Source organism: Macrosteles quadrilineatus, unplaced genomic scaffold (assembly GCF_028750875.1).
Source record: "Macrosteles quadrilineatus isolate MER2022 unplaced genomic scaffold, UCM_ALF_1.0 Scaffold_8__2_contigs__length_117827958, whole genome shotgun sequence".
Lineage (NCBI taxonomy): Eukaryota > Metazoa > Arthropoda > Insecta > Hemiptera > Cicadellidae > Macrosteles > Macrosteles quadrilineatus.
In genome coordinates, this window is record NW_026542601.1 from 89,984,377 (window position 1) to 90,008,294 (window position 23,918).

General features: G+C 33.2%; 2 protein-coding genes across 5 annotated transcripts in view; both read left to right on the forward strand.

Annotated features, from left to right (window-relative positions):
- LOC129001759 (inactive dipeptidyl peptidase 10) overlaps positions 1-7,059 on the forward strand; it is a 120,665-nt gene extending 113,606 nt beyond the window's left edge. For all 4 annotated transcript variants that reach the window (XM_054429195.1, XM_054429197.1, XM_054429198.1 and 1 more), the window contains 4 exons: positions 1,184-1,369; positions 2,425-2,582; positions 3,025-3,230; positions 4,728-7,059. In XM_054429195.1, the coding sequence (XP_054285170.1) occupies positions 1,184-1,369; positions 2,425-2,582; positions 3,025-3,230; positions 4,728-4,844 (667 nt within the window). In that variant the 3' untranslated portion in view covers positions 4,845-7,059. The remainder of the gene's footprint in view (positions 1-1,183; positions 1,370-2,424; positions 2,583-3,024; positions 3,231-4,727) is intronic.
- Positions 7,060-18,267: 11,208 nt separating this feature from the next.
- The window catches only part of LOC129000549 (pre-mRNA 3' end processing protein WDR33), a 29,051-nt gene continuing 23,400 nt past the window's right edge, over positions 18,268-23,918 (forward strand). The window contains exons 1-4 of the mRNA XM_054427511.1: positions 18,268-18,497; positions 20,978-21,251; positions 21,988-22,257; positions 23,634-23,785. Coding sequence (XP_054283486.1) covers positions 20,985-21,251; positions 21,988-22,257; positions 23,634-23,785 — 689 coding nt within the window. The 5' untranslated portion in view covers positions 18,268-18,497; positions 20,978-20,984. The remainder of the gene's footprint in view (positions 18,498-20,977; positions 21,252-21,987; positions 22,258-23,633; positions 23,786-23,918) is intronic.

Below are 23,918 nucleotides of genomic sequence, written 5' to 3' on the forward strand. Positions count from 1 at the left end.
CGGTGTGTTTAATATTAATTTCTAAAGTTCACTTTCAAAGTTCCAGTAATGCTCATCAACTTTCTTTAAGGCGGCTCCAGACATGCGCCATTCACCATTCACCTAACTCAAAATATTTGACGTTCGGCGATCTAGTTGTCTTGCTATTCGCCGATTAACGAGTACACATCTACACACGCATGTGTTGTTTACCAAGCGACTGGTCTTTTCGGGAATAGGAAATATAATTAGTTCACTTTGATGTGTGTTGAAACACCAACAATGAACAGAAAATCACAAACACAAATGTTTGCTGCTCGCCAACTAGGCACACACCTATATCCACACTACTCGCGATTTGGCGAGTCGCTGCTCGGCAGAGCATATTTTAAGGGATTTCCACTAGGCGACAGTGGCACGGAGTAATTTTGCTTCAATTAAAGTGAAAATCACACATTTCTAAGTATCTTGTAATGAATTTTTTGATTATATTTGCTTGTAAATCGTCCATATATAATGTCACTTAATTATGAATTCTATAAATATTTACACAATGTTATTTTATAAATACTTTTAAAATCCCAATACCGGTACATTTGAAATGTGAATCATTAAAAAAAATATGCCGGCACCATCCATAACCACTGGGCGACAAAATATCAGCACTGTTAACATGTTATTTTATGCCCTGCTGCTCGGTGCTTGGCGAATGGCGCATGTCTGGAGCCTCTTAGGTATTATTTAATGTGAATCGTAATTAATAACAGCTGATCCTTTAATTGAGTGTTTAAGCACAGTACAGTCAGATGGTAAACAAGAGACAAAATAGTTTATGACTTTACATAACTAAACGAGGCTTCTCTGTGGCCGAGACTATTTATAGAAATAATTGTAACCTGATGGAGGTAGGAAAATCAATCTTTATAGTATAATCTGCAATAAACAAATTTTATAAACCTTTTCTGAGTTAGTAAATTAGCAGTTTTATTCACATAATATTAAGTTTTAAACAAGCATAATCTTTGAAAGATAAAAGGGTATTACAGTGTTTGGTAACCAAGAGACGAGTTTTAATCCCTATGCACAGTTTTTGGTATGCACAGTTTCTGCACGGGTTCCCTCGTTATAACAATAGAAAAATTATTGTGCTTCACTACGAACATATGGTTTTATTACCTCCAATCAATTTATAAATTTGATACAGAAACGGTCGGCCAGGCAGCCAGTCAGTGTCGGAGAAGTTTGAGCTGAGCTGGGGAACGTACATGTCTAGTAAGAACGACGTTGTGTACGTCAAGCTGGACGTGCGAGGTTCACGAGGTCACGGTAGTCGCACGCTCTACAGACGTCTCGGGGGAGTAGAGGTGCAGGATCAGATACATGCACTCAGGTACGTGATTTCAGGATGTGAAATCTGCATCTATTTTAGGAACGGTCAAACATTTTAATTTTTTTTTGTATATCTCAAAGCAGACTGTTAAGAGACCAGTCAGTGAAATAAAACTGTCGTCTTTAGCTTGGACTTAAGATAAAAAACAAACACCCAAGACTAAAGTAGGTGATAGATAACTTATCCTTCAGTTTACATACCTAATAACCATTTAAATGTTTAAATCTTATGATCTAGTGCAAGATTGAATGGTAAATAAGAAGATGGATCCCTAGTAGTGATTTTCTTACATCCCCAAGCCTTTGATTGCCTGCTTTTATATCTTTAAGACAGCCTTAAAAATAAATATTAATCTACCAGCTTTTTTGACCTTAGGTTGAGTTTTTAACCACAGCAGATTGTAAACACAAGACAAAACCGATGTCTGGGTTTCAAATAACATTTTTGATTGATAATAAAATTTGTAACTTGACTGAGGTAAGTAAATCACCCTTTATGGTATGGATGTACTTTGTACAATCGACATGTTTTACTTGTTGTAAATAAGTAGTTTTATTAATCTAATCTGTTGCAAACTAAAATACTACTGTAATTTGATGATTTTTGTCTTAAATGTTAAACTTTTTAGTTACAAAGTAATCTTTGAAAGATGAAATGGTATTGCAAAATTCATTATGCTTTACCAGTTTATGAGGCGAGTTTTGAACAATAAACGTGCAATTATGCATGGGTTCGTTCGTCTTGTTAGATTTTAGTATGTTTTATGTTTTTTAGTCACTTTCTCACCCGAAGATGGAATCAGATTCCAGATCCTTAAAAATCATACAACTTCTTTTTTTAAACTACCGGTATGATAAAAATGTGCACGATAAGCCCTCAAATAACAAAATAAAACTAATTATTCATTTTAAAATTGTTAAAGAATTCCTGCCTAAAGGATAACTTACTCGTACATAGCAGGGGTAGTGGGGGGGGGTTTTAAGAATAGTGACTTGGGGAGGCACTGTAAATCTTCCTGTGTGTAACAGCAAATCATTACGGGTTGTGTCATGTAGGTACATGTTGGAGGAGTTCAAGTTCCTGGACCAGACCAGAATAGCTCTGTGGGGCTGGGGCTACGGAGGTTATGTTACCACAATGGTCCTGGGCTCACAACAGAAGATATTCAAGTGTGGCATCGCAGTGTCTCCGATCTCAGACTGGCAGTATTACAGTGAGTGAATTGAAATTCTGGTTTTCAAATTGGATAATTTAATAAGGTCCCCAAAATAGTAGGAAAAAATTAATACGGACAGCAACACTGTTTATTTAGCTTTGTTACTGGCCAAAACTATACCATTGTTCATTAAAAAGTCTTCCGGTGAGAGCAGCATCAAGTTGGCATTTATACTGATGGTGTATTTTTCATAGTATAAATACATAGTGTAATACTAACTTGACGTTGCTCTCGCTGGAAGACCGAGAATTAAGTTATGACACCGGCCTCTTAGTCCTACGATTAAAAAGCCCAAAGATCAAAGACAAATGGGAAACAGCCTCAAAACATTAAAACCCACTGACTTTTTCATGATAGAACCGGGGGGAGGAAAGGGGAGGATCTTTATTCAATTTCTTTTATTTTATGCTTCCATCTGCAACTCTACAATTTATTACAGATTCTGCTTTCACGGAAAGAATTATGGGTTACCCGAATGAAAATGTGAAGATGTACGTAGAGGCAGATGCGACACAGAGATCCAAACACATCCCCAGCCACAGCATCTTCCTGATCCATGGTCTTGCGGACATGACCGTGCCTTATCAGCACAGTGTCTCACTGGCTCACTCCCTAGCCAAGGAGGATATCATGTACAGATATCAGGTGAGTGGTCACAACCCCCCCCCCCTGATGCTTCTTTAGATTTCATTGGCTTTCTTCTGGAGAAGTATATCTTTGTGGGGATAAATTCAAACGAATCTTGTAAAACTGTTGTGTGTCTTCTGGCACTCTTTTCTTAAGTAAGTTGCGTTATTCTTCCTGAATGAATTAAACGAGTTGTCAATATATTATAATATTTTGAAATCAGTGTTTTCTGACTCATGTTCTTAGTTTATTCTCAGGATGGTGATAATTTTTGCCCCTGAGATATTGAAAAGTCATTTACTCTATTAATCTCTAAATACATGTACTTTAAACTAATATTAATTAAACTGAAATAATGATACACCAAAACCTAACAATACTAAAAATAAATGGTATGAACAATCTGACCCATACTTTCTCATATTAGCTGGTCAACAACCCTAATCATGGAGGGTGAGAGTAACTATGATATTTTATAGGTAAAATCACAAAAGTTGCAATAAATTTTAAACTATAATTTTTACAGCATTGAAGTTCCTTTTCATTTAGAGTTTAAAGGGCATAACATACTACATTAATCAAAATTTTTCAAGCCGTTTTTATGATGAAAAAACCCATTTTTTCTGTTATGTTTGGGGTTTGATGGGAAAGTCAGCATTAAAAATCTAAATTTGCGTACAAAAAATAAAATGCCTAGAGCAGTGGTGTAGTTGTAAAAATTTATTTGTATTTCAGAGCTATGCAGACCAGGGCCATGACTTGGTTGGTATGTTACCTAATGATGTATTGATGTCTTTCAGAGCTACGCAGACCATGGTCACGACTTGGTTGGTTTGTTACCTCATGATATATTGATGTCTTTCAGAGCTATGCAGACCAGGGACACGACTTGGTTGGTGTGTTACCTAATGATGTATTGATGTATTTCAGAGCTACGCAGACCAGGGACACGACTTGGTTGGCGTGTTACCTAATGATGTATTGATGTATTTCAGAGTTATGCAGACCAGGGACACGACTTGGTTGGCGTGTTACCTAATGATGTATTGATGTCTTTCGGAGCTACGCAGACCATGGTCACGACTTGGTTGGTTTGTTACCTAATGATGTATTGATGTATTTCAGAGCTATGCAGACCAGGGACACGACTTGGTTGGTGTGTTACCTCATGATATATTGATGTCTTTCAGAGCTACGCAGACCAAGGACACGACTTGGTTGGTGTGTTACCTCATGATATATTGATGTCTTTCAGAGCTACGCAGACCAGGGACACGACTTGGTTGGTGTGTTACCTCATGATATATTGATGTCTTTCAGAGCTACGCAGACCAGGGACACTACTTGGTTGGTGTGTTACCTCATGATATATTGATGTATTTCAGAACTACGCAGACCAGGGACACTACTTGGTTGGTGTGTTACCTCATGATATATTGATGTATTTCAGAGCTACGCAGACCAGGGACACGACTTGGTTGGTGTGTTACCTCATGATATATTGATGTCTTTCAGAGCTACGCAGACCAGGGACACGACTTGGTTGGTGTGTTACCTCATGCATACAGTTCCATGGAGGATTACCTGAGGGAGTGCCTTACACTAGATTCTGATGAGAAACAGCTGTTATAGTTTCCCTCTACATTGCAGTGAGACTTCTGCCTCTGCGACTGTTCACTTTTTTATAAAAGTATATAAGCGTTGTGGATGTTCAGAACTTGTTTACTAAAAAATCCTGAAGATTTTAGAAATTGAAAGTTTGAATCAGGTGAATGTGAGTTTTTCTGATATTGCTAATAAAATTGAGACAGCCAAAGGCTTGAAATATCTAATTAGATGTTATAACTTTACTCATTCAATGTTAAATATTTCAAAGTGATATGAAAATAAATATTGTGTTGGGGTTTTTTCAAATATTTGTAAATGTTATAACAAAACCAAAAAGCAAAAAATGTACTTGGAAATGGGGAGAAAAACATGCATAATTTCACAAAAGCCTTATATAACTAAATCACTTTTCAATAAATGTACCTGAATAGATACAGCAAAACACTACATAGGATAGATACTGTTAGCAGAAAACTGTTCTATATTTTATTAGTGATCTCAATAAAACTAACCCTTGATTCAGCTCTTAAAATTGAACTTTCTTATTGTTAACAATAGATTTTATACACGCTTGCTATTTGTATTTTAATATAATAATCATTACAGTATTTGTTATGAGTGTATAAATTATATTTGCAAATATGATTTTAACTAAGTCTTCTCTAACACAAAGCCGCGGAAAACTCACCGGCCTGCTATGGTAATAACAATATAGGAACGAACGTGTAAACAGAGTACAGTCACATATGAATTAGTGCTACAGCTGTTTCAGTAGGCCAGGAGTGTGGCATTGTTAACTTTTACCTGCCACAGCCTTGTATTAGAAGAGGCTGAGTTGTTTTAACGACACCTCACCTCTTTAAAGAGCATTTTATATACTAAAATTTAATAATTTATTTATGAATTTTAAGTTATATGTTTGAAAAATAAGCTGGCTTTGAACAATTATGTAAGGCTGCAAAGCACTAAGATGATAGCAAAATTTTTTAAACTTTATTGTTTTATTTTGCAAAACTATTAAAACAAAGTGTCCTCAATAGTGTAATGAAGGTGAATACGACCTGTTAATAATCTTAAAATGTATCTAAGAGATTTCAAATACTTTTAAATAAAAAACCCCAACATCAGCATTTTTGAATGAACATTATTCACTCTAACTCGCCAAAAACATTAGTTTGCAGAAATCTATATGAATTATTAAAATATACCATCTCTTAGTCAAGTGCTGTATTTAAATAAACAATTAAAATTATTGTTTTCATCAAAGAAATAGCCAAAATACATGTGTTATAATCAAAATTGAAGTAAATTTATTTCTGAAAAAAAAATGTCTTTTCCTACTGGTGAAATATCAAATTTTTTAGATAAATAATACTTGAAAATGAAACGATAACTGCATAAAATAGGAATATAAACTCCAATTTTCTAGAAGTAGCCTATATTTATGGTATAGGCAACTGTTTTGTATCTTAATACACATCTATAAAAATAAAATTGTTGTCCATTTCGGCTTGAAGCTCTTCTAATTTCTGTAATTTTTACTAACATTATTTATGACTTGTAAAGGAGGTACCAAATCAACTAACTTTGAAATTTATAGTTATTATATTTTACCTTTGACTAACAGTCAAGGATTTTCCTTTAAGATTATTCACTTTACATAAGGAATACTCCTGATATTTAACACATTTGCTCCAACGTGGCCAACGGTGGTGCACGAATGAAATTTCAGTCAAAAGTAAATTTGTATACAAATTACCATAGACTAAAAAAAGTGTGTTTATAGGAATAATTATATATATATAAATTTTTATTTATCAACTGTACACTACTTCTAAAGTTTCAGTAACAAAATAAGATAATAATATGCTAATTAAACCATACACCCATGGTACACATTGACCTATAATCATATCATCTATCATCATGTTGAAAACAAGTACTTTCCATGACCTTAAAAACAAACTTTAAGCAGTAAAAAAATACTTTTTAGTTAAATCTTTTATATCAAACATTTTTTTTTTAATAAATAAAAACATTTTTTGACACTTGGTGTTTTATTTTTAATGTAAACTGAATTTTGTTCATGTACCACCCGTTGACATGTATCATGTGGCTTCTACAAACACGAATAATAGGCCTACATAGTAATAACCCCAAAAAAGACTCCGAAATGCCATTTTGTTGCATACAATCACCATAGTAGCGGTGTCCACCGGTGGCGCACGTCGGAGTTTTCTTTTGGGGATTACTCTGCTTGTACCATCAGTGGTACACGTCAGAGTTTTCAAAGACTTAACAAATCAGCAAAAAAATTATCGGCGCAAACGTGTTAAAAATTAACACTAATAAGGTTTATGTTACCTGGCTGGCTTCAGAAGCCAGGTAACATAAACCTTATTAGTGCTAATTTTAACGATCCAGTGGCCAACCATCATGAAATTAAAAATTAAATAGTTATGAATTTTTCCACTATGACTAAATACTTTAAAAATCATAATAACCCTACATTATTGTTAAAAATTGCGATATCCTACCTCATAGTTGTTTTTATATTACAAAAAACACCAAAGTGTATTGCTTACGCTAGTTAATATTAAATTCCATAGTTTAGGTTTTTATATGAGATGTTAAAAGTTAATGTTTTCTTGTGTGTGAGTAATCCAAATTTTGTATTGTTATTTTTCTGTCTAATAGGGAAACATGTAAACCGGTGCATGTTTTGTCGTTTCAACTGTGTTTTAGATGTGTTAATAAAGTGTTAAAGTAATCAAATGTGATTACAGTTAGGAAATGGAGTTTTGCATCAATATTGTTTCCATTACATATACAAAAAACACACAACAGTTGTTTTGATGTTTACTACAGAACAATTTTTTTTCTGCTAGTGATTCTCTATTGAGTGAAACGGATTGCAGGGTCATGTTTAAGAAAAGACTTTTAGAGGGTTGTTGTGTTTAGTAGGCTTAATTACGTGATTAAATTATTTCAACAATGCGTGTTCATAGATTCAAACATGTTTCTATTTAATTTATATCAAATTGTAATGTGTTTTGTGTATATGTTATACTATTATTTCATCTTATGCTAGATTTTTTTAAATTACTGTGTAGTTCATATAACTCAAATTTTTTCTTTGTTTTTTTTTTTATTTAATCGAAACAGAAACATTGATATGGAATCATTGATCCGACTTGTGTGTACATTACCTACCGGTACTATTTTTGCTTAAGGCGATCACAGACAATCAAAAGTAAATATTTCTACCTAAAAACCATTGCTTTACTCATACAATAAATTATTTACTGAATTAAGTATAGTATCTGTTTTTAAAAGCAGCAAATCGGCATGTTTTATCAGGTAGCCAATAATTTACTTTTTCTCAGTGTAACAAACAAACCATTCAATCATATTCTGTACAAATACACTTTTCATTAGATACAAGAAATTGGACAGAGAGTATGTTTTTCATTGTGTTGATAGTTCAGAAAAAGTTAACTAGATCCATATAGAGAGTAGACATGTAATAGACAGTTATGTCTACTCCTTTTATCTCTGCTAGTACATACCCATATTTTGCCATGTATACCCAGAGTATGTATTTATATTTCTTACTCCAAAATCTGTAACAAAAACAGAATTGTTGTTTAAAGTTTGAGCAGTTAAAAACTATTTTATTTGTTACTATCCAGGGTTTTGCACATGAATTATAGAATGAACAGATTTTTTTATACATTAGATAAAGTTATTTGTGTTACTAGGAACTTTGCTACAAATTATACATTGAATGTTTCCTACCGTTACTATAAATCATATTACCTAATTTGATGATGGTGTTTTTAAACTTTCTTTATCTCTGAGAATAATTAGATTATACTTGCAGGAATATTTTTTTTGGATTTTTATGTAGGCTTAACAAAAACTTATTTAATATGTTTGTTTGTCAATTATTTGTTTGTAAGTTTTAATATTATTACTTCCACAAAGACCATCATTTGCATCTATTAAAAAAATAATTGCCTAAAATCACTTACTGATGAATAGATTAGGCCCACAACAATACATTAAGTAAACGGTATTAGCAAACTGACACAAACCGCCTCCATTAGCTTGACTTTAAAATTGAACATCATATAGGTACAGTACCGGTACCTACTTAGTAAATGTTATAGTGAAAATAAAAAAATGTAATTAATTTTTGACTGTAATTTGTACAGCTTGGGAGTTATGCCATTTTGTTAATGGTAAAAAAAAGGATAGGACTAAGTTATAACATACCAAATTTCATCAAAATCAGACCACTATAGCTCTATACAATTCCAGAGACACAGAAATCACATGTACAAAACCACTGTTTTGGGTTCCACCATAGACAAATAGAATTAATATAATCATTGGCTATACACATTCTGTGTATATAGTCAATGATATACTGAGAAGGTTCTGCGAAGTGCCACTAGAGCGTGCTTGGCGTCCGGCTCCTCACCGTCTACCAGCAGTACCACACTTGCACTGCAGCGGTGTGCGCCGTGTCTAAATGGCAATCCTAGCAGTGGACGCCAGAATATATGCTAACCGCAGCACTGATGTCGATCTATGTTCAATTCTTTTTGTCTATGGTTCCACAAACCACTGATTACTTAAGTTATATGATATAGAATTTTGATCATTTAAGAAATCAACATGAACATTTTTTATTATATTCATAATCTATATATCTAATTCTGTAAGCCCAAAATTTTACAATGAAATTGTGAGCTAACGGGAGGCCGTAGAAAGCTGGGAGAGGTCTCATTTTAAAGGTCTGGGCATGAAATTTTGGGGAAAATTATTCATTTTTCATAATCTTGCACCAAAAAGTTGCTACGGAATAAAATAATTCACATTGAAATAGCATGGGAATCTAGGTCATGTCTGCTTTGTTTACTTTTAAACATGTGGTTTAACTTTATTTAAAGCATATGGTATGTAATGTCATTACTTTAATATGTGTAGGATCTATATATTAATAGGCAAGCATGTTTCTTTAAAACCTTTTTTCTCAGCTCGTGTGAATCGTAGGGAAAATCTACGCATACCGTTGGAAAGCTATTTTCCTGTAGGTGTGCAGAATCCCTTTATAAATTTAAATAGGCTCAAAGATAAGCACAAAAAATGAGTTTAAAAATTTGAAAAAATTAACATGGATCTTATGCGTTGCTATGCTGGTTACGAAATAACAACGAAATATAAACAGAAAATCAAAACAAATGGAGGAAACTCCAATCACATGTTTTATTTACAGTGTGGGGTGAAAATAGATAAGTGAGTACATTACATATTTTTGGTCGAGTTTCGACCACTGGACGACCTCTCGTACTATTTATAAAGCTGATATAAACTTTTTCCCAAATTTAAGGGTCTGGAGTTAATGAAGTACGATTGGTTGTGTAGGTATGTCTGAAATAAGTGTAAAGATAGAAGTAATTACTGGAGTAGGCAAAGGGGACATATTTTTCATGCCAAAAATTAAACTAATATCTACAGATCTTCATTATGCCGTTTAAGTTTACAAGGATTCAATGCCCATTGGAAATAGCTTTCACTATTATTATAAATAAAGTGCAAGGCCAAACCTTCACAAAAGTTGGCATTTATTTGAAAAAAACCAGTGTTAACATACACAAATGTTAAACGATAATTCAAGGTAACCCACATGTAATTTGTACAAAATAGTTACTAAAATATACATATAGGGGCTATTGCCCCTACAAGCCACTAGTAAATATATAATTACTCTATATTAACGTGAAAAATTCAGTAACACATTACTCCCATAAATTATTTGTAAGATGCACCAAACATGTTTTACAATGTAGAATAGAATTTAAGATAAGTTATTCTCTGTAGCTCATCCTGAATATCAAATGTAGAATATCAAAGATATTCCTCTTAAATGATAATTAGCTTTTATAAGACAATCACGCTTGCTTTCCAAACTTATATATGGGACGCTTCTAAAATGTTATTTACCATATGTAATGCAACTGCTCATAGATTAAATAGGCTAACTTGATTTGAATATATCTTTATCCACCCATTGATAATTCATGATGTTTAGAAATAAGAGTTGTACATAGCATTTTAATTTGTATTCCTACCCTCCATAATTTTAATTTTAATGTATTATTGAATTCAATTAATCTTGGGTTGTGTTTGGGTTTTCAGTTCATGCTTTTACCATTGAATTTTGATACTAAAATATAAATCCCATTGATCTTGCTGAAGTATTTTCATTCAAATTCAAGACAGTTGAATGAGCTGCTGCTGTCAAAATTCTATTTTCTCTCATAGTTTTTGTTACTTTATATGTGTCATATGATAATATAGTTTGCTAAAAGTTATCCTTTTGGTTTGTCTTTATTAAAAAGTATATCTATACAATATTAATCAGTTATTGACACATTTAAACAATAAAATTTGCTACAGCTTTGACTGGCAATTGGGACTTCTGATCTCCAAGGTCAAAGCCTTAACTCCAATTTTCAAACTTATGCAGGCATAATGATTGTATTTTGGAACAACTGTGGTCATTCCCATGTGAAATGTAATTAAAGCTGGGCCGAACATGTACTCATGGTACTTAATAAATAAAACAATTGAGTAAATCCTATAAACAAAGGTATTAAGTGTATAATTTATATAAAGTTATATAATTTTTTAATCCAATATCATTATATTTGCATCTTTAATTTTTCTCTAAGTAATTCTGTTTGATTTACCACACTTCTTAACCAACAATTGACACTGAAAGATTAATGTATGGATCTTAATATCTTGATGACATTTTTTAGCTAAAAAACTTAGTATTAAACAGTAAAGTCTCAAACTAATACAAATAGGAAAGAACAAAAACCCCTACCAATACATTTTTTTTCTTTTTAACAGAAAACTGGCCTCTTTAAAGTTATATAAACATTTAAAATTTTCTCAAATCTTAATATTATAATATCAGGATATGATTTCCACAATATAAATTGCTTGAGTTGTCAATGCCTTATTTTATTTCAAATTTAACCTATAAATACCCCCGCCGCAGCTAACCTGCAGACTAAGCGAATTTCCATTTCCTGGCTGGATTTCTACTAAAATATTCCGTAAAAATTGTCGGATTTATTTCCTATATAAATAACATCAATTTAGTGAGTACTTAGGTTTGCTGCTACAGGGAAGATATTGAGGTGTGTTTTTTATTGCATTGTTGATAGCTTAGTATTAAATAAACAAAATTTCCAAATTCAGTTAAAATATATATCCTTGAACAAGCAAACTACAACAGTTTATTTACTCTCCATAATAATAACAAGGGAATTTTAAATTTATAATTTTTTTAATTATCTCCGTAACCATTGGGCATACAACAATGCTTCAAACAAAATTATTTCATTTTTTAAGCTCTACAAAATGGTTTGGAGAGAAATTATGAAATGTCGTGTTTTTAGGGTCAAAATGGGAAAAATCAACTTCTACCCGATAAAACCCCCCATAAACCCTCGTTCCCATAGTCCAATTATGCACTCGTTCAAGTAAACTTAGGTTTACACATTTATACCAAATTTTACCAAGGTTTTGCTATATAATTTTAAGCTTTCTTTTTAAACACCATTTGTTACAGAGTACATGGATATACTCAATATTGCATTTATTTATACCAACAACTAATAGTATTTCATAGTTTTATTTTCTATTTTAGTAATAAGTGAAAGATGTACATACAAGTTTTTGTAACTGCCGCAACGGGCACAAAATTAGTAAGGATTTAAGCATGTCTACTGGAATAGTTTCTTTATTTGTAGTTTTATGCTACTATTTTTTTACATTATAAGTGAAATGTAAAATATTGAAAAAATGAATGAACGGGTGCCGTAAAGATACCTATCTTACTTAAACTAATTCTACCTTGAGCTTTTTTGTAAAGATATGCATCCAGATGAAGTAAATCCCAGCACTTGCTTCATGTATATATTAATATATATACAAGGTTTGCCTTTATATTTTTGAGCTTATATTTTACTAAATGGAATGGAATCTCGTGATGTATCTTAATCGTACATCCAGATATGATGTGTATGTTTGCCAGTTGTTTATAAGTGTTTGATTGTTGAATTGTAGTTATATAAAACTGTTTCAGCTAATAAACTTGTTGTTAATTTTCTACCTTTTACACATTTTATTCCCCATTAGTTCATAGAATAACCAACACAAGTAGACTTCTCGACTTCTCATCCCATTATTAATTTTGAAGCTAATTTTTTGAGTCTAGTTCATGTTAGTGACACTGATCTCTAGTGTCAAATTTTGTTTATATTATTTTAGAGTTAATTTCATAATTTGTGCTCTGTGTGACTACGGTACTAGACTAGTTATATTGTTTATGATTAGTTTGTTTAATGTATTTCATTTTTAGTTTACGTAGACGTGCAAATACGTCTCAGAATATTAAGAAAGGGCATCACTTAAGTACAGTTATAAGGGCAACGTTTTCGGACTAGTGGCGCTATCCGTCATTGGATTAAACAAGGGAGTATGTTTTATCTATGATTAAACTCACTTTATTTTAAACCAAACATATGGACCAGAATTTATGTTTTTTTTATTTTTTTATAAAAAATTAACCCTTAGAGTGCCAGGCAAGAAATAAAAGTAACGCTCAAAAAATGCCGATGATTTTTCCCGAAGGTCGCGCTAAAAATGCCGAGCGCGATCTGGCGATTTTTAGGTTAAAATTTCGTAAAAATCGAATTTTCGATATTTCGACCAACGAAAATCGATGTATCGCATCTAGTAACTTTCGACTCAATGTTAATATATGGGTTAAAAGAATCCGAGTATCCATTCGGTTGTTATGACAGCTGTTCGATCATTACGAAACGTCCGGTCAGCCGGACGTTGGCACTTTTGGCTCGTTCTAAAAACGTCCGGTCGGCCGGACGTCGGCACTTTTGGCTCGTTTTAAAAACGTCCGGTTCCCCGGACGTTGGCACTCAAAGGGTTAAATATCATCATATTTTAATGTTTTATACACAAAAGAATCACACCTCTATAAAAACATAACGATTTTTCGGGTCTCAGGTAAGTTTTTTCGGAGTTATACAAACTTAAAAAAGATTTTATTGGCTTTTTTTAATTTTTTAGAGATTTTTTTTTTAGATTTATATTTTTTTCTAGAAAGACCAAATATACCAAAAAGCTTAGTGAGCTGTTTATTGTATAATGGCCCTAAAAGTAAATTAATTTATATTAAATCATAGTTATGAAAATAATATTAACTATTTTTAATATTCAGTTTTATGTCCGTCATGGTCGTGACAAAATTTCGTGTTTTCCATCAAAGATCGATGCTATATTAATAAAAAATCACCAAAGATAAATGCGTTACCATGGAAATTTTATGAAACTTCAAATGTTAATTAAATAAAAAAATAAAAGTTTCAAAAAACGGAACAAAAAATTTTAAAAGTGTGCTTTTCCTTGTTTCAAAATTTTCACTCAATAATATTACAACATAACAATGTGTAAACCAGTTACAAATGTCTATATTTCGTTTAATACAAATGACAGTAGTATTACAAGCTAATCACACTGATATAAATGTGAAAGTTTTGGGTGTTTGTTTGTTTGAAGTTTAATCATACATTAACTACTGTTTATTGGTCTTAACACGCCCATGCGGGAGGGCTCAACATGCCCGTCTGACGGTGCCGTCTGGTGGTACCCGGGGCTCAGCACGCCCATTAGGTGTCCCGTAGGCTCAACATGCCCATATGGGGGTGCTGGTGGCTCAACACACCCGTCCAACGGTACCCGTAGCTCAACACACCCATCAGGTGTCCCACGGGCTCAACATGCCCATGCGGGGGTGTCGGGGACTCAACACACCCGTCCAACGGTACCCTTGGCTAAACCCACCCATAAGGTGTCCCGCGGACTCAACACGCCCATGCGGGGGTGTCGGGGGCTCAATACCCCCATCATCAGGTGTTCTGCGGATTTTGTCTACACTAACGATCAGTGTTGACGTACATGAACTAGACACGAAAAACAAACTTCAAAATTAACAATGGGATGAGAAGTCTACTTATGTTGCATAGTCTACGGTTTTATCTATGAAAAAGTATTTTTATACCGGCATTACACAATATTACAAAATAAATATTATACAATAAGAACTAGTTATCATGCATAGCATAAATACATTGAGCTCAGTGCATAAATAAGCAACACGAGCAGTATCAAACTTATGATAATATGTTTCAGTTTACATAATTAAAGAAAAACAATAAATACCAAAAATTATTCTACTATTCAACAATACCCCCGCTGCAGCAAACCTGCAGACTAAGCAAATTTCCATTTACCTGGCTGCATTTCTACTCAAATATTCCCTTAAAATTGTCAGATTTATTTCCTACTAGCTGTTGTACCCGTGCTTTGCAACGGAAGAGGACACTAAATAGAATCATTTTAATCTTTACATTTGTTGCATATAATAGTTACACATCCGCCAACGCTTTTAGAAACGAAATTCAACTTTTATGGCCGTAATAGAAACGTTTAAGTTATGACTTTAAATCTGGTAAGTAGTGGGTACCACCATTTCATTTCCCTTAATTACATATCTTTTTATTTATTAATGACATTTTAAATTTAAATTTTTGAAGTTATTACTAATTATTAAATTTAAATGAACATTATTTTAAAATTTCACTCTTCTTTATATTAAATCACAAATCCTTCCATCTTCAGTTTTTTCACTCACAATAAATCATTAGCAAAACTAAGTCAGCTGTTATAAACTTAAGAAATATTGCTGTGCCTTACCAATACAGTCTTTTGAATATCTATAGGTACTATAAAAAATTTTAAACAAATAATTTAGCATTAAAGACAGTAGACAAAACTAATATGATTATCAAAACATCAAGGACTAAAAAATGTAATAGCAAATACAGTATATGTTTCACTGCATCTCTGATTCTACTCTACAAAAATATCAACAAACAACTTAATATACAAACCATTTCTTTTAATCAGTTCCATCGTCCATTGTCTTTACATTTTGCACACTTACAAAACTTTTAAAAACTTTTAACACACAGTTTAAAACACTGTGTACTGCTTAGTTTTATGATATTTTCTTTGGTTTAATTTAATCAGTGGTGTGGCAAAACATTAAATTTATCAAATACAAATACAGTAAATGTGAACTGAAAGCTAAGTTAAGATAAAATACGAGTATTTTGTATTACCATTTGATAATTAATTATAGTTACACATATACAACAGATTTTAAAAAACAAAACTCAAAGACGTACAATTTAGTTATTGATGATATTCTTTAGTTTAATTTAAGCATAGGTTTAGCAAAACACAATAACTTAATTTACCTAAATATACATAAAAAAAAACAATGTGATGTGCAAGTTATGTTAAGTTAATCTAACACATGTGAAGCAGTTAGAATTTATTTGAAGTAGCCTCCAAATTCATATAAAACATCTATACATTGTAATTTTCATACTGTTTCCATGAAATCATATCAATAATATTATTTTCATAACTTAGACGCTTTAAAAAAATCCAAAGCAGAGCCGGAGTTGATACTGGGAGTTAATACAGCAACGGTTATAGAATCTTTTTTTATATAATCATTGGCATAGTTTTAGAATAAATAATCCATGATAAAAGGTTAGATTAAAATAAACCTACCTCATAGTTATGGAAAATATTATATTTAATTTCTTTGTATCAGCTGTCTAAAGTTATGCAGTTTAGCAGTTCTTCTTGTTTACATTTAAATGTCAAACCAAATGTAAACAAACATTTTTAGTGTTCTCATCAAAGCCATGGAGACCAATCAATATTTACTTTTAAAATCTTTACCTCAGAACTTTTAAAGCCAAAGGGGCAAAGCCTACGGTCATTATCCAAATGTGAATAGTCCTATAATGGTCCTTTGTATGGTAACTATATTTTTGGTAAAATTTTAGCCCAGTTGGTTCAGTAGTTTTTGCACCTATTAGTAATACACATACAGACAGACACCATTAGATTTTTATATAATAGTATATAGATTTAAATAACATTAATTTTAATGAGTACTTAGGTTTGCTGCTACAGGGAAATGTATTGAGGTGTGTTTTTATTGAAATATTGATAGCTTAATATGAAATTAATAAAATGGGAAATTTTATTAAAATTTATCCATAAACAAGCAAACTACAACAGTTTATTTATTCTCCATAAGAATAAAATACAAATTTTAAATTTACATTTTTTTTAATTATCCCCGTAACGGTTAGGCATACAACAACAATCCAATATACTAAATTATTTATTTTTTAAGCTCACAATATGGTTTGGATAAATTGTGAAATTTTGTGTTTTTAGGGTAAAAAATGGGGAAAACCAATTTTTACCCCATAAACCCCCGTTCCCGTAGTCCGATCATGCTCGTTCGCGAACTCGTTCGAATAAACGTAGGTTTACACGTTTGTACCAAATTTCATCAAAATCGGATCACTTACTTTTGCTCTAGTTATCGCGCTAACGGAAATATATATTATATATATATATATTTATGAATTTGAACTGATGGTGTTTTTGGTCTCTGGGGACCTCAAAAGGAAAAAGTAAATCGGTCCCGGGTCTAGGTCTTACCATGAGACCTACGGTAATAGCTTATTCCCTATCTGGGAAATTCGCTAAAAACACTTTGTAATGTATACAGTGCATATGACCTTTCTTTGTCTTCACTTAGGCGGCCGTGCTTCGAGTATCAAATACTTTTGGTTTTTGCTACGTTGGCTGCACTTAACGCAACCATCTTTTAGTCCGTACGATAATTTGAGGACCACTGACCACTACACTGCACGATAATCTGTGTTGTTTACAGAGGATCGATCAGTGGTTCCATCCACTATGACGCCATTCCCGTGTGTTATAAGCTATGACACGTTTTGAGAATTATAAGCTATAGAACAAACAAGATTTTATAAACTGCAGCACATTTGAGCTATACCATTATATGCCACATTTTAGAAACCCGTTATAAGCTATGCCACATTTCTATGATTATAAGCTATAGAACAAATTCGCAATTATAAGCTATGGCATCATAAGCTTAAAGCTATGACATCGTACCGATGAAAGGCTACTTCGCTGGTTTGATTATAACCAAAGGACTAGATTAACGATTGAATTTTCTATTACGTCACCACAAGTTTTTTGTCTTCTTCTTTTCGATTCCACCGGACCTGCCATTGGGCCATTCCATTCCATCCCGACTCCGTTCCATTGCCGTTGCCGTGCCGAATCATCGTTTTCGTTTTCGTTGTCTGTCCCCTGTCGGCCCTGTCGTTGATCGTTTTTGTAAAATGTCAATCAGTTGCAGTTCGGTTGACGGTTAGTTAGTTTAGTTTGTCTTGTCCCTGTCTTCGTCTAAACCAGAATAAAACCGTCTCGCTTTATATCATTATTTTGTTAATAAATCATGGAATTAAATGTATTGATTTAAGTTAGCCATTATTGTAACACAACTTCCATAATGTTAACCTTTATGTACTAGTATGGTCTAGATCACCGCAAGTACATTTTACTGAGTTTAGTTTACCAAGAGATCATTTGACCACGCCGTAGGTATGACCTACTACCCTGCTTTGAATTTGATTTAAATTAAATTTGCTAGCCTTATTTGTTTAGTTAGTTAGTTGATAACTGAAAGGGAGAAATTCGTTAGGCTAGCCTATTTAGTATAATTTCATCTTGATGCCTCTGACCTATGATTGGCCTAGGCCTACTATAGACTTAATTATTTCTTTCTTGCGGGATTTATGTTCCTAACCTTTTTTATTTATTTTCTACCAAACAGCCATTAGGTATACAATATATGCATCAAAGCAAGATGGTTTAACTTACTTACACAAGTATGAATACAAGAACAGTAATACATGGCCTAATATAACATACAAAAATACTTAAGATAGATAAGATTACATATTGTATTGATTGATCCGACTCATTACAAAATAATACATGACTTACATGAACAAGCAAAACAAATAAGTTAGTCTACAGACTAACATTACAAGAGACATTTAACTTATACGATGAATCATTTCAAATAAATCACTATAGTCTTAAACCTTTATCCTTAACATTCTTGGAAGTAATTAGTATCCCGTTAATTGTAATATCAAAACTGTCCAGTAGGCTAGGCTGTTGAAATACAAGACTGGGTTATATAGGACACTGTTTTTTTCTGCAAGCATTTTTAAATTGTAAGGTATTTTGCAATGTTTTCCCCAGTGTTTAAATTGTACAAAAACAGTCTGTAGTCAACATAATTAGGAAATTGTTTAGATGGGGGTGACCAAGCGTTCTATAGTAAGTTATATATCATTGGAAACTAGATTTTTACCTGAAAATAATGGTGCAAAAATTTTTCTGCTGCCACAAAAACTGAATTTACTACGATTTTTTAAAGTTTATTACTGTAATGCATCTTGTCGGCTGGTCTCTGTCGCCATAACTTTACTGTGAATTGCCAAAGAGGACAAGGAGGTAGAGGCATTTATAAATTCAACTGAGCGTTGATTATGAACTACTTCAGTTCTTATTTAGACATGTGAGGTGGGTAGGTTGGGTGTTCTGTGGACTCGTGACTGTATTAAGTGTTTTGAAGTTAGGTTAGATTAGGAAGGTAAAGTTTAGGTTATAATGAATCGAGTTGTTGATTTATATTATCTCCAGACTGTTTATGCACTTTGTTAAAAGTACTACTTACAGAATAAATAATAATTTCAAAAATGCGCAGCATTTTTGAAATTATTATTTATTGTGTTTGTAGTACTTTTTACAAAGTGCATAAACAGTCTGGAGATAATATAAATCAACAACTCGATTCATTATAACCTAAACTTTAACTTCCCTAATCTAACCTACCTTCAAAGGACTTAATACAGTCACGAGTCCACATAACATCCAACCTACCAACCTCACATGTCTTTTTCAACTTATAAACAAATTTTAAACTGTACGAGAAGTTTGGTTAGGTTAGGTTAGGTTAGAATAGTGTCAATTTGTTGTTTATTCATTTTATTAAAACTTCCACTACACTAAATACTGATGGGACATAACGGTTAATGGTCAAAACCTAAGCTAAGCCATTCGGTTAATTAAGTGAAGAGAAGAACTAAATGAATTCCTTCTTCAATGTTCATAATCCAGTCCCCAGATCCAGATTAAATATGTCCGAACTAGAGGTGTTTATTAATGTTAATTAATTTTAATCAAATAATACATAAGTTATAGCCTACTTAAATTAACATAATTACCTTTCTAAGTGTGGGTTGTGAGGGTAATATTTATATTAAAATGGCATATAATCAATCAATAAAAATGTGAATTGTGCTATTAACTTCAATTATACAGTGTAAACATTGTAGTGCAGATTCAATGTTCCTAATATAAAACATTAAAATAAACTTCAAAAAATCGTAGTAAATTCAGTTTTTGTGGCAGCAGAAAAATTTTTGCACCATTATTTTCAGGTAAAAATCTAGTTTCTAATGATATATAACTTACTATAGAACGCTTGGTCACCCTCATCTAAATAATTACCCATAATTATAACAATTCAGTTCTAAGATAAATGACTTACTGTAGCTTAACTTAATCCTTACTAACCTAACTTCAAAACACTATTAAGTACAGCACCGAATTTGCCTAAAGCCCAACTTACCACCCTCACATGCCTTAATAGGGCAACCTTAAATGTAAATTTCAGGGTGAAAACGGTGTTTGCCGAAAAATTAATTAAAATTGCCTAATTTAGCCAATAAACAAAAAATTGCATGAGTAACTTAAGTTCATAATTTAAATTAAGCTTAGCGTTAATTCATTTAATTTTTTGTTTGATTTAGGTCTCATGATTTGTATTGGCTTTAGCCAGGCATATTAGTCTTAATTGAAAATAGGCCAAAACTGTAACATAGAAGTGTGATGCTAAAACTTTATCGTGCCAATGCCCATAAGGCTATGTAGATTTGTTATGTCTGGTGTTCAGCAAAATACTTGGCTCAGAAAAAAAAACCATATATAACTAGTGTTTTCATTAGTTTCAGAATGATAACCATAACACCGAACAGTCAGGCCTTCACTGTGCCGCCCCCGGCTGTAGGCAACATGGCTGTCCCCCCTCCCATGGGTCATCGCTACCCTCCACCCCACCAAGGGCAGCGGTTTGGACCTAGACACACGTTCTTTCAGCCATTCAGACCTTATGTGCGGGGAGTGGCTGCGCTTGACCCCGAATTTGATGGGAAACGCTTGAGGAAATCGGCTATGAGGAAAACTGTAGATTACAATTCTGCAATCATTAAAATGTTAGAAGTAAGTAAAGCTATATTAAGTCTCAATTGTGGATATTACTAGGTAGCGTTCGCAGAGGCATCCACAAAATTGAGCGGATTCATCAGCAAAACACAGTTCCATATATTGTTATTAACCTTCACCATCGAGCTTCATAATTATTTTTACGTGAAGAGAACATTTGTGTAAAGATAAATATTGGTGTAATTCGATTAGCTACACGTTGTTTCGTAATAAAGTGGAGTAGGCCTACTTAAAAAACACAGGGATATAATTTCAGGCATTTTCGGAGACCTGCATTTATTTACATTTTAATTTTTAACCCTCAGGGTTAGTCATCTGCTTAATCTAAAACAGGGAGGTACAGTTCTAGCTAGTTATAACCTAGATATCAACCCTTAATTACCGTTTCGGATTCTACTTCGGAATCCAGGGGTTGATACGAAGTTGTTCAACGGTTTTGACTGATTAAGCTATATCATCTTCACCTCCGTTTAAGTGTTTTTTTAGAACTTTTAGATCGACAGATGTAGGACAGACGAGTATTCTATCCTAGCCAATTAGAGAAATCTACTTGTGTTAATAGAAGTTCAGTATTTTTTAAGTTTAAAGTGAGGGAAATGAAAAAAAGAAGTAGTAAACAATAAAACACCATTCTCCGCTCAACTACTTTTCTCTGCTCTGGAAGCAGTCCTAGTTTATAATCTTAGGCGTATGTCTTAACGTCTTAATTCATAGTCATGATTTTTGTTTCAAGGCCCGTGTTTGGCAAAGGGACTTTAGAGACAGGAGAGCGCTGCAGCCTGATGTCCTGTATCTACCAGACATGCAACCTCCCCCTGCCTACGAGGACAACGCTATCAACGCTGTCACCACCAAGTTTGTGAAGGCCGCCACCAATAAGATGAGATGTCCGATCTTCTGTATGGCGTGGACTCCGGAGGGGCGTAGACTGGTCACTGGGGCCTCGTCTGGGGAGTTTACTCTCTGGAACGGACTTACGTTCAATTTTGAAACGATTTTACAGGTACCTTTGAAAGCTTTGAAACACTTCCCTAGAGTGTGGTAGAATGTTATTTTCTGTTCAGATTGAAATCCATAGCCACCCATTATTTGACTATAGAGAACAATAGTCAACTAAACTGAGATAGATTTCTTATATTTGTTTACATTACAACTAGAGTTTAAAGGAAGAAGTTGTTTCTTGTCAAAATAACAATGCCAAACTAGTGGGAGTCCTACCTAACAAGGGCGCCTGTAGGTAGTTATTTGGGAAGACAAAATTTCAAGGATTCAGGAGAAAAGCCCTCTTGCATTTTTAAAAGTTAGTTACATATTTAATTTATGAACATACCTACGTCTATGTAAACCACACAGATTTATTTTATAAGTATTGCTTTATCTAAAACCTTAGACATAGCTTTTTGATCTTTTTAAGGTTTTATCATAGGAGTCATTGCTTTTTGGCTGATTGAAAGACATTTTTCTGTTTGTTCCAACAACTTCAGTGGTACTTTTTCTTGTATCAACTCCCCTACGCTATAATAAAATATAAATCTCAAAGTTTCTGAAATTAGATGTTTTATAATAACTAGCTTATTACCATAATGTGGGTTACACGCTGGTCTCGCAGAAATTGAAAGAGACATGCATTTTTTTTGTGATTGTTTCTTTTTTACTTTTTTGAGACATTATACTGGGTCAATCGAATAGACTACAAAATGTGTTCAAAAGACAAGAAATTGTTGTCAATAGCTGACGGTGCAGGGTTTTAAATATGCTTGACCGATACAAACGTGGAGTAATCAAGCCAGTTTGATACACAACAACTTTACAATCTTAACTAAATAAATAAATGTCCAATAATCACATACTTTTCAAAAATATTTCACGATCAACTTAACATTATTATCAATAGGGGAAGCTTCCCTTGGTCCCCACCCTTTTTTTGCTTAATCTAAATATCAGCTGTCGGCTGTTGTTTTAAAGTTAGAGTTAGGTAGAGGGTAGAGGGGATGGAATCACTTCATCTCAAACCGCCTAAATTTTATGAACGAAGTATAACCACTGAAAACATGCTTTGTAGATGGCTGAATAACATCGTTGCTCGGGGGATCAGTGCCAGTGCGTATATGCACCAGGCCTTGTGTCATACGACATGTCGCACCAACCAACCAACCGGTGTGTATCCAGGCTAAATTAAGAACTGGAGACATATATTTTTAGGAAATTTTAGAAACATCCAACTGTAGCCAAAAAGTATTTTTATGAATCATGAATAATTATTTTACCACAGGATTCAATAAGCTTCAGCTTATTGCGGAACAATTGTGTACAACAATTCAAAGATGTTAGTAGACGTAGACTTTGGTAACTCAAGTGCATGTTTATTATTTGTTCCAGGCGCATGACAGTCCAGTAAGGACGATGGTGTGGTCTCACAACGACGTGTGGATGGTGACGGCCGACCACGCAGGCTACGTCAAGTATTGGCAGTCCAACATGAACAACGTCAAAATGTTTCTTGCGCACAAGGAGGCTATACGAGGCATCAGGTAGACTCCTCTTCTTCTTAACTCCATTTGTTACTGTATATTTTTGTATGAATAAAGATTTTATTTCCATCCTTATGTCGCTAGGAGCTCCGCTAAAGCAGGACAGGTGTTATTGTATATTGATTATTAAGTT